The 12,075-nt window shown below is 39.2% G+C and overlaps 1 protein-coding gene across 1 annotated transcript in view; it reads right to left on the minus strand.

Moving 5' to 3' along the window:
- The window catches only part of CHRDL1 (chordin like 1), a 183,094-nt gene that overhangs the window by 39,502 nt on the left and 131,517 nt on the right, over positions 1-12,075 (minus strand). Inside the window, exon 6 of the mRNA XM_007952594.2 lies at positions 1,969-2,036. Coding sequence (XP_007950785.1) covers positions 1,969-2,036 — 68 coding nt within the window. The remainder of the gene's footprint in view (positions 1-1,968; positions 2,037-12,075) is intronic.

The raw sequence follows: 12,075 nt of genomic DNA on the forward strand, positions 1-12,075 counted from the left end.
AAAATTAAAAAAAAAAAAAAGAAGCATAGCTTAAGCAACACTGTGTCATATTTGTATTGGTCACTCTATTACATCCAGCCACTCCTCGGAAGGAAGATGGTGCAATCTACTTCCGTAGTGATACTGCCTTGGAAACCCAAGGAGGGGTCGCTATGAGTCAGGTCCGACACAACGGCACATAACAACAACAACAATTACAACAACAATTACATCTTCACACCCTCACTATCCTTGGGCTAGCTCTATAATTCCCTAGACTTCTTCTTTATATCAAATGCTTGTTGTGAGTTAGTTTCTAAGGTTTTAGAAAATCATTTAAATTACATTTATTACAAAACGAATTCATGCTCATTGAAAAACATAAAATAATATGGAAGTAAAAATGTGAAAGACTATGTTTCTCTCACCCAATTCTACCGCTCTGAAATTTCCACTCTTAACATATTATACGTTACCTTCCAGAGCTCTTTATATGCATCCACACACACACATGCACACACAGTTTTTACATAAGGAAATGATAATATAAATTTTACCTTGCACCTTGCTCTGCTTGCATAATAAATCTTGGAGATCTCTCCATTTTACTACATATAAAAAAAAAAACAAACTCACTGCCCTAGAGTTGGATCCAACTCATAGCAACCCCTCCTTGGGTTTCCAAGGCGGTATCACTACAGAAGTAGATTGCCCAATCTTCCTTCTGAGGAGTGGCTGGTGGGTTTGAATTGCCAGCCTTCTGGTTAGCAGTCATATTCTTTTTAACAATTGCACAGTGTCCTGTAGATTGGATTTATTCTATCAAGTCCATATTGATAGACATTTAGGTTGTTTTCATTTGTTTTGCTCTTATGGACAATACTTTCATGGATACTTCCGTACACTATTATACACAAGTGTTTGATGGACACTGTTGTATGTGCAATGAATATCCTTGTATACTTTTGCATACATTTATGAATTTTTTCATATATGATATGTTCTTTGAACTAGAACATCTCATTTTCAGATTTCAAGAAGTATGAAATGTTACTTTACTTAGACATAAGTTTTTTTTTATAGAGGGACTCTTTTGTTAATCACTTCAAAATAAAAAGGAACAAGAGGTGCTACTACTATACTTAGAGAGATACGTCTGTAAGACTTATTCTGAGATTAGTGCCTAGAGTGGAAATGAGAAGAGGATGTTGTAGTGTGGAGGAAGGAGACTCAGGCCTGCTACTTTCCCTTTCTTTAGTTGCATAACTGAAAGCCTAAGGCTTAGGAAGGTGGTTATGTGGACATGTCCAAAGTACCTCTGCCAAAAAGATGGGCTGGGCTACCTTACAATACCACAGAAGATTCTCAGGGTGGAGGATAGGGGTTGTCATTGTTAGGTGTTATCGAGTCAACTCTGACTCATAGTGACCTTATGTACAACAGAATGAAACATTGTCGGGTCCTGCACCATCCTCCCAATCTTTGCCACGCCTGAGCCCATCGTTGCAGCCACTGTGTCAATCCATCTCGTTGAGGGCCCTCCAGTTTTTTGCTGACCCTCTACTTTACCAAGCATCATACAGTTCTCCAGGGAATGGTCATTTCTGACAGTAGGTCACTACCTCTAACCTCTTGGTCTTTTCTCTAGACCAAGAGGTTAGAGGTAGTGACCAATATTCCTTATAGAGGACATGATGTTTGGCAAATCATCTTGAAAGGGTACTAACTTCTGATCTAGATTAAGGATTCCTTAGAGCTGGGGTTATGATTTGTTTGTATTCTATGTCTTGGCTCCAGTTACCAATTATGCAGTGCACTTAAAACGTTACAGGTTGGTGATGATGCCATTCAAATTGCTGACAAAGGGGAAGAAAAAATGGTGTTAGAAATGAGCCCTTATATGGCTTTGCTGGGATAGTAGCCATGGGAAGAGGAAAGTTTGGCCTGAACGTGTGGAGTGTTGAAATTATTTGAGCTATTCACACTTACTGCTTCTCTGTTGGCAGGCTGCCGGAAGATATCACCATCAGAATGTTCCCATGACAATTCTCCATCCCCTGTTTATTGAAAACAAATAAAGAAAGGATGATACATACATAGGAAGGGAAATTATCACCCTTGAGACCTAGCAATATTTTTGGTTCTATGACCCAAAGTTCCCAAAACCTTTTAGTTGTTGTGGCTATCCTTCAAAAAACAGAACTGAACTGCTTCTCTGGGTGTGCCTCTTTTTCCAAAACAACTCTGAAGAAAGTTACTACTTTCTAAAATAGACCATCTAGCAAGATTATCTGAATTTTTTTAAATAAAAGGGAAATCATTATCTTCCACAATAACAAAGCCATCATTGTCACTTCTGATTATGTTATTCCAGTGACAGTTAAGTATTTTGCAGACCATATTTAATATGTGTTTAAACTACCCTAAAAAAATGGACAGTTTTGAGGATTTGGTCTGTCATGATTTGTTAAATTCACCATTATGTCTCTGAGAAGTTATGACCTGATCTGAAAGTTAAGGTAAAACTTCCCATGGTTAGGGTGTTCATGTAACAAATATGCACAGCATTCTCCTCTATTTTTGCCTGAAACACCTTTTTCTAGGTCTACATGACCCACTGTTTGGACAGTGAACCCTTATTACCTCTGTCTTCAAGAGTAGATGCTTCTTGAAGAACAAATAGGGTATTAGTCCATTATTGTAAAAGTCAAGGAAAGGTTTATATATGAAAAGAAACTTCCTTTGTTGGTTACCAAAGGTGGGAGGGGAGGGAAACACTGCAAAAATAAAAATGAAGTAAGACTAGCTGCTTCTTGGAGGAAGATTCTATTCTCAGTTTTGAGAGCAACAAACAACAGATAGGGATATTCCTTAGCTCATTAAAGATAAAAAACAAGATAACAGAAGAATCCTGTTTAAAAGTGTGGTAGTTATGTTTGTGTATCAACTTGGCTGGGCCTGGTTGAGTGGCTGGGCAGCTGGTGGTAGTTATTCCCCATGATGAGACTGGCAATCATGTCCATGGTGGGATCTAGCACAAGCAGCTGAGTAGCTGCCTTTGGGATGTAGTCTGCTTCCTGTATATAAGGAGAAGCCTTGGGAATGGTCTCTAGCATATGGCATGCTTGGACCCTGCATGTAGGCGTGTCATTGTTCAGCAGCCGGCCATGCTCTGCTGACCTTGGGACTTAAAATGGACTTGAATTAATGGCCTGTTGTGTGGTTTGGTAACATTGGGACTGTGCCTTTTTACTTGTCAACCTTGAGCTTGGCAGCCTCAGCAGCCAGCAGTTGTCTGAGTGAAGAAATGCCTCTAGCTCCAGTGGGCTGGGAGCAGGAGGCAGAGCTGGACCCCAAAGTTGAGAGGCTTTCACCCAGCCCCTAGGGCCTGGCTCTTTGAACTTGGACTTAAAGCCTCCAAACTGTGAGAGAATAAACTACTATCATTAAGGCCATCCCATTTGTGGTATATTTCTGTCAGAGTGTCACTAGGTAACCAGAACAAAAAGCAAGAAAATGCAAACCACAATTTCAAATTCCCATGGAATCCAGATTTTCTGGAGCCATGGAGGCCCAAGAACTATTGCCCTGAGATAATCTTTAAACCTTGACCCCAAAATATCCACTGAAGTCTTTGGAAACTAAACAATAGTTTAGTTTAACTAGGAAAGAATGTCTGCCTTAAGCACTGTGCTCTTTCAAGATCTGTCGCGATGGGATCAAACTGACAGCAGCAACTCAAAAGATTAGACAGAAAAGTTAAGGGACAGTGAGATTGTGTTAATGGAGGAAGAACAATTCAGAAAAGAAGGGTGAGAATGGTTATACAACTTGAAGAATGTAGTCAATGTCACTGAATTGTACATGTAGAAATTGTTGAACTGGTGTATGTTCTACTATGTGTAGCCTCAACAACAAAACAAAAACATAAAATACATTTTTTAAAAAAGACTGATTTCTAATTCTTTTACCTTGTGTTACCTATGACCAAGGAAGCAGAAGCAGAATGAGAAGACCTTGGTCTTAGAGATGTGTGCGCCACTCTGAGTACTATTTAAATGTTACACACACACACACACACACACATCCCTCGGTGGCACAAATGGTTAAGTGTCGGAATATTAAGTTCTACTCTGCACACATGGGATCATCATGACAATATCAATTCAACCAGATATTTCATGAGATAACTAGAAAAAAGTATAAGCATTAAGAATGTTCTATTCTAATTCATCTCCCAAGCTTTCAAAAACATGAAGCTAAAATAATAGTATGTTACTGGTTCAAATATGTCATAGTTAACTCTTAGGAAAATTATGTAATGTCATTGCCTTTTAGAGCTTGACAAGGACCCTAGAATTAGTTTGCTAATAATATTATAATCAGAGAGTGACATAACAAAGTATGGCTTTAATCCTTCATAATTCAAAAATAATTTGGGAGTGGATAACACGATGAACATAACTGAATTTTGCATGTGAAGACTTCTGAAATGTGAAATGTCTTGTAATCTATTTATCACAGTAAAAACAATCTTAAGAAAAGATTGGATAATTTCGAAGATTTCTCTGATTGCTAAACTAATCTTCCTAAAACACCATTTTCATTGTATAATTTTATCATTCCCTGATCAAATCCCTCGGTGGTTTTCCATCCAAGACTCTCTACAGTCAGCTCCTACCTCATCTTTATTGAGCCCCTACCCCATACTCAGGGATCACTAGTAGTTCAATGGTAGAATTCTCACCTTCCATGTGGGAGACCTGGGTTCAATTCCCAGCCAGTGTGTCTCATGTGCAACCATCACCCATCTGTCATTGGAGACTTGCACGTTGCTATTATGCTCAGCTGGTTTCAGTAGAGCTTCCAGACTATGACGGACTAGGCAGAAAGGCTTGACAATCTACCTCTGAAAATCAGCCAATGAAAACTCTATGGATCACAATGGTCAGATACGTAGCCAATCATGGGGATGGCCCAGGATTGGGCGGTATTTAGTTTCATTGCACATGGAGGCCAACTCCATGGCACATGATGACAACAATCTTCTACTTAACTACACCAGCTACTTTACAATGTAAATCCTTTAATCTTCTTACTGTTCATGGAACATATGGCTCCCATTCTTGTTTCCATGCTTTTGCTCATGTTATTCTGAAATTACCTCCCCACTTCCCACACCTCACAGCTCCCCTATGCCTATGAAAACCATACCCATATTTGAGCGTTTCCAACTGAATTTTTCTTCCTCCACAAAGCATTTCTCAACCACTCTTACGTGCTTACAATTGCCTGAAAAACTAAGCATCTTGTAACCTGAGAGATGTATAGGACTTCAAACATAAGTTCCATGCCTCAGAGAAGGAAAGTGACCATTCACAGCCACATGAGTTCATGACAGTTAACATCAGAACCCCAGGAATCCTGACATCCAAATAAATATGTTCATTCCTTAAGGGGAGGGTTTTTTATTTGTGTTATTTATGTCTGTATCATTATCCAAGAGTTCTGGTGGTACAGTGGTTAAGGCATTTGGCTGCTAACCAAAAGGCAGGCAGTTAGAACTGCAGAAGAAAGATGAGGCAGTCTGAGGCAGTCTGCTTCCGTAAAGATTTATAGCCTTAGAAACCCTATGGGGTAGTTCTACTCTGTCCTATAGGGTCATTATAGTCAGAATCAATTCAATGGGTTTATATCACTGTCATCTACCACAGTGCCTAACATATAGTATGTATTTTTATGCAAATAATGCCCATGTTATAAGGTTTTGTTTTGTTTTGTTTTGTTTTTGGCTAACCATGCCCTCCACCCCACGAGGTATTTTTGTAAGTGCACTATACTAATTTATTTATGGTATTTTTATGTTGCTGTAAAAATTATCATAGCATGTTTACAAAAATGGAGGGGGAGGATGCAGTTGGCAAAAAAAAAACCCACTAATATGTGTGTTATTTACATAAAAATATAGTAGTCATTCAATAAATACTTGTCAAAAGAAAGAACCAGGAAGGCTTTTCTAACCATTCTATCTAATATTTCAACTCCCTCTGTTATTTATTCCCCGCCCCTTCCACTTTTTCTGCTTAGCACTTATCCCTATTTTATATTTTATATATTTTCTTCATCTTGTTTATTGTTTGTATTCCCTCACTAGAATCCTGCATGAGGGCAGGTATTTGGGCCTATAGTGTTCATCTAAAACAGTGCTGGGTACATAGTTAATACTCATTCAATATTTGTTGAGTGAATGGGTACTAAAATATTCTATAATACTTTCTGCTATTAAATGTTTCCTAGTACTGACTTGTCTCCGTGATGAGTCTGTAAATCCTCTGAATGTGGAGGCTATGTCTTAGACTCCCTTTAGCTCCCCTAGTGCTGGGGTTTTCAAAGTGTGATTCTTGGACCAGTAGCATCAGCATCCCTGGGAATTTGTTAGCAATGCAAAATTTCGGACCTACCCTACACCTACTGAATCAGAAACTCTGGGTACAGGACCCAGCAATCTGTGTTTTGACAAGCCCTGAAGAAGATTCTAATGCCCTTAGGAATTGGAGAATCACTGGGTGGGAGCACCTAGCATAATGCTCATTAGATATCAGATGCTCAATAAATGTACTGAATTAAAATGTGTTTTTTTTAAAAGCCCTATTAAATGCTTGTTCAACAGTACACATACTTCTGCCTGGTTATCACACATCTGGGAAAAGACGGTAGACAAAGACCTATTTGTAAGCCCTGGCTAACAATGTAAGAGTAAAGATGTTTTCACCTTTGTTTAAGACTAGAAAGCAATGGCCAATAGTCAGTTAACACACATTGAGCACCTCTTGAGTAAAGAGCCTGAACTAGATAGAGTAGGACTGAGTGAGAAATCCAGTTTGGACCTTGCCTTCAAACATGGCTAGAAGTGACAGAGAATCAATAGGAATTAGCCTAAGAACATGCATGCACAAAGCAACAATTGAAAATACAAATGGAATATATGTCTTTAGATATTGAATAGGAGGACTGAGCAGTCAGATCTAATTGCACAAAGCTTCCTGAGAGAACTATTAAGTCACCTTTTTAGAAACAGATGCTTCAGGGCATAAATAGACAGTGATATGGGCAGAGGCGATCTCAACTGAAGAGTACGGCATTTACTAAGGAACAGAACATTGGAAATAGCGAATGATATACTGGAAACAGCAAGCAAGATTTGGCTTGAGCAAAAACTTCAGATATGGAAATAAGAGAAATGGGGCTGGTAATCATTTGTGGGATGAGATAGAAAAAGAGAGTGAGGGAGAGGGATGGTAGGTGGGGGCAGGTTGCTGAGGTAAATAATTGCCTGATAGACTTTAAGAAGAGGCTGAAGAATTCACATTTGATGCTGTTACTAATTTGTAAGTACAGAAGTCCCATGGCAAAAACTATATTTGTGGAATCTTATCCTGGTAATGGAGTATAAACTAGTTGAGAAGCAACTGCAATCTGGGAGGATAGCCAGAGGCTGTTTGTCATAATATGTGATAGGCAATGAGCATCTACACTGGAATAGAAAAGACAGGTTGAATTGGATCACTACAGATAAAAAGAAAACAGTTAAGACCTTGATGGAAGATTTGATAATGGAAGAGGAAGACAAAGGAGAAAACAGTAAAAAATTATGCCAGGGCTGCAAATCTGGAGAGCTGGGCAATGACATCATCATTGACAGTGATTTAGTGGGGATGAACTTGGATTTACTCATTCTATTTTAGCTCTCATTGGTAGGTCCAAGTGATATTTTGAACTAAATGAAGATATGGGGCCAAAGAGATAAGAAACCAGAAAAGATTCACCAGCAAATGAAAAAACAAAGTGTAAAAAAGCTATAGGATGTGATTTCAAGGCTAATCTAAATAGCCAAAAGGGAGAGTAAATTACAAAAGAAAAAGAATGACTACTTTTAAGGAGCTCTGGTGGTGTAGTGCCTAAGGCATTTGACTGCTAACCATAAGGTTGGTGGTTCAAACTCACTTCTGTGGAAGGAAGACCGGGCGATCTACTTCCTTAAAGATTTACCACCTTGGAAACCCAAAGGGGGTTGCTATCAGTCAGATCTGACTCGATGGCAGTGGTGAGGAATGATGGAATGTCAATCAATTCTTTTATGGTACAGTGACTTAGTGTGTTCTTTCCATTTTCTTTTGATGCTTCCTGGTTCATTCAATATTTTCCCCATACAAGTAGCGACTGGGATCTTAAAAGCTTGCAAGTGGCCATCTAGATGCAACAATGGGTCTCTCCTAGTCCAGAGCAAAGAAGAACAAAGAAAACTAAAGACACATGGAAACAATTAGGCCAAGGGACTGGCACATCATGAGATCCTCAGCCTATACAACTATAAGACCAGAAGAACTAGATGGTGCCTGGCTCCCACTGTCAACCACTCAGAGGGGGATCTATGTAGGAGATGCTAGATAGAGTGGGAGAGCAATGTGGAACAAAACTCAAAAATCATTAAAAAAAGAGGGGGGACCAGGTTTGCTGGTCTGATAGAACCTGATGGAACCATTGAGACTATGGCCCCTACTTGCTCTTGAGGTCTAGAATTGAAACCTCTTCTGTGGCTTCCAGCCGAACAAAAGACATGTATATGAGCTGCATTAGTTAGTGTCTACATTAGGTAGACACACTCCTTGGAGAGATCAACCTTGTGAGAATAGAAGGGCTGTTTATGCACAGGGAGACAGCTGGGGGGGGCAGGAGTGCATGGAAGGAAGGACACAGGGAAGAGGTAACTATGGGGAGGAAGTGGGAGAGGAGCTGTTGCGTTGTGGGAAATCGCAGCCAATGTCATGAGACAACGTGTATGTGAGCTGTTGTTTGGAAAGTGAATTTGCTCTGTAAACTTTCACTCAAATCACGAAAATAAATAAATAAATAAATAAATAAATATTTTGCCCATAGAATCCTTCAGTATTGCAACTCTAGGCTTGAAATTTCTCTTCAGTTCTTTCAGCCTGTGTGATGTTGAGCATATTTTCGCTTTTGGGTTTTGAACTCCATGTCTTTGCACATGTCATTGTAATACTTTGTCTTCTTAAGCCACTCTTTGAAATCTTCTGTTGAGCTCTTTTACTTTTGAATAAATATACAGATTGAATAATGAATACATATATATTTTTCTGTTGCCTTTGAGCTTTCCAAGTCATCACAATGACATTCTATATGCTTGAATGTTCTCGAGGTAGCTGCTGAAAGTTTCAACATTTCAATTATTCTATTCAACTAAGTTAAAATAGAGATGTCTTCTTAAGTGTTCATTTTGTGCAATTATAAGTGGTTCTATAGACATGGACAGGGTGTCTCTGGACAACAAAAATGCGTATACCTATTTATAGTCATTAACTGTATCTAAGAGACAAAATACCTGAGTGAAAAAAGTAGGCATCAAGAGCCTTAAAAACCTGTTTGTTTTCTCTCTCTCTCTCTCTCTCTTTTTCTTTTGGCTGATTAACTGGACAAATTATCTTCAGTGAGAGAGAGAGCTTCCTTTTTCAGCCAAGCATTTTTTTCTGTGAAAAAAAAAATGCACAACAACAAAAAAACAAACAAACAGTAATTCTAATGGAGACAGATGGATTCAGGTTAATTCTGAGAAGCAACAAGATATAATTTTAACCAATTTTTGAAAGCCAAATGAAAAACAACTCTAGTGTACTGTATGTCAAACAATACTCATTTAACCTTAAAAGCCACATGTGTTGTTTATTCAAGCCTCAATTATACTTTGAGTGGTACCCTATGGAGTTGGAATGACTTGGCTTTCTGGTAATGGGAGAAATGGAGAACAAGTATTTGAAAAATGGTCCAGAGCTAGGCTGAAATTCAGACTGCTTATAACTTCCATCACTTCTATTAATCTGATTGGCTTGAACAGGTCACACAAGTAAACCTTGTCCTCTCTAAAGGACTGAATGTACAATGAGATTATGAGATACCGGTGAAGATAAACCTCAGACAGAAAACCTATACAAGCATGTGGCCACTTCTAAACCAAGCAAGACATCATGAATACAGTAGCCTTAGGTCCTGATTTGTCTGGGACAGTCCCAAGTTTATGCCTATTTTTCTGACAAGCATGATTTTTTAAGATTGCCATTCTCACTGTCAGAAGTGTCTTGGTTTGGATGATAAACTATATAGTCACTCTAATCATAAGAACAGATACAAATTAAGTATGTCACCAAGGCAGGAGGAAGTGACCTCTGGGTCAAGAGAATGTGATACCTGTATTTTCAGAGAAACAAGTTGAAATTATCAGAATAAGAGCAAACAGTTAAAGGGTTTTTGAGGAAAAGTGGAAGAGGACAGGGAGGAAAAAACCCATCATGAAATCTCATCTATGATATGCCAGGTTCTACGGTAGGGCATTTTATAGCCAGTACTCTGTACCCAAGCTGGAGAGTAAGGAGAGGCTCGAAGCAGACGATCTTTGGAAGCCTCTGCCAAACATCTAATTCTCCAAGTCCTGCTGGAAGGGAACAGACATTCTGAAAGATGTTTTGAAGAATACTAGGGAGCCCTAGTGATGCAGTGGTTAAGCACTCAGCTGCTAACTGAAAGGTTGGCAGTTTGAAATCACCAGCCACTCCACAGGAGAAAGATGTAGCAGACTGCTTTTGTAGAGATCACAGCCTTTGAAACCCAATTGGGTAGTTCTACCCTGTCCTATAGGATCATTATGAGTCAGAATTGACATGACAGCAATGGGTCAATTGGTTTTGAAGAATACTGGTATAAGGATTGTGCACTGATCCATAGACACATGAGCTCCTGATAATAATATATAGTACTCCAAGGAGTCCAGTAGTATCTTGTAATGCAGACAGTCATTTTTCTTTTTTGAAAAATACTTTATTGTGAAATAAAGCACTGTATTGCTTGGGATGTCAACACAAGCTCTTAGCATTATTAACAAAATACATGCTTGAGAAAAACTAAGACCCAGACCAGGGGAACTTCTTGCCAACAGTAGTAAATCAAATTTGAAGCAAAGCACTATACAGAAAAATCAGAAATATTTATTTAATTTTTTAAAAGCGTATTGAGTGTGTGTGTGTGTGTGTGTGTGTGTGTTCGGGGAAGAATCAAAAGAGAGGAAATAAAGAAATTATTAGTTGGATGGTGCCCACGATCTATACTCTGTTCTTTCAATGCTTAGAAATGGGTCTCTACTTCTCAGAGTTGTTCTAATCCACCGCTGGAGGTATTACCATACCTGACCTGGCAGCAGAATCATCACAAAATTTGCTTCTCCCAGTAGCCTCTGAGTTAACAGAGTTCCTAAAGTTGCCTCATTTCCCCAAGTTGAAAAATTGTATAGTGTAATGGCTAAAACTGACAGGAGCCTGACTGCATGGATCCAAATTCTGGCTGTGCCCCCTTCTTACCTATATGACGTTGGGCAAGTGGATTAATTTTTCTGTGCCTCAGTTTCTTTTTCACTAAAATGGAAGTAATAATACTTGTCTCATAGAATTTTGAAGATTAAATGAATCAATAAATGCAAAGTGTTTAGAACAGTGTCTGGCACAGTGTCGTGTAAGTGTCAGCTATTATTCTTCTTCCCCCCTTGCCTTCCTCTCTTTCCACTTCTTCCTCTTTCTGCTCAAGAGTAGCCTATCCATGGGGAAAACCCAGCTTACAGGACTCTGACAGGTGTGCTAGGTATTTAACAGAGGAAAGGTTCTGGATTAAACAGTAATAACAACAACAACGCCGAGCAGAAAGAGAAAAATTATGCCTGCACATAGGAGCTCTGGTGGCATAGTGCATTTATTTGACTGCTAACCAGAAGGTTGGCGGTTCAAGCCCACCAGCCACTCCTTGGAAGGAAGACTGGGCAAGAGTTTGGTTTTTGGTGGGTTTTGTATTTAGAAGGAGCTCTGGTGGCTTAGTGGGTTAAGGCATTTGGGTACTAACCAGAAAACTGGTGGTTCAAACCCACCAGCCACTCCTCGAAAGGAAGATTGGGTAATCTACTTCTGTGGAGATACTGCCTCAGAAACCCAAGGAGGGTTCGCTATGAGTTGACTCAACTCAACGGCAGTGAGGTTTTTGTTT

Source organism: Orycteropus afer, unplaced genomic scaffold (genome assembly GCF_000298275.1).
Source record: "Orycteropus afer afer isolate SDZICR_OR568_19922 unplaced genomic scaffold, OryAfe1.0 scaffold00352, whole genome shotgun sequence".
NCBI lineage: Eukaryota > Metazoa > Chordata > Mammalia > Tubulidentata > Orycteropodidae > Orycteropus > Orycteropus afer.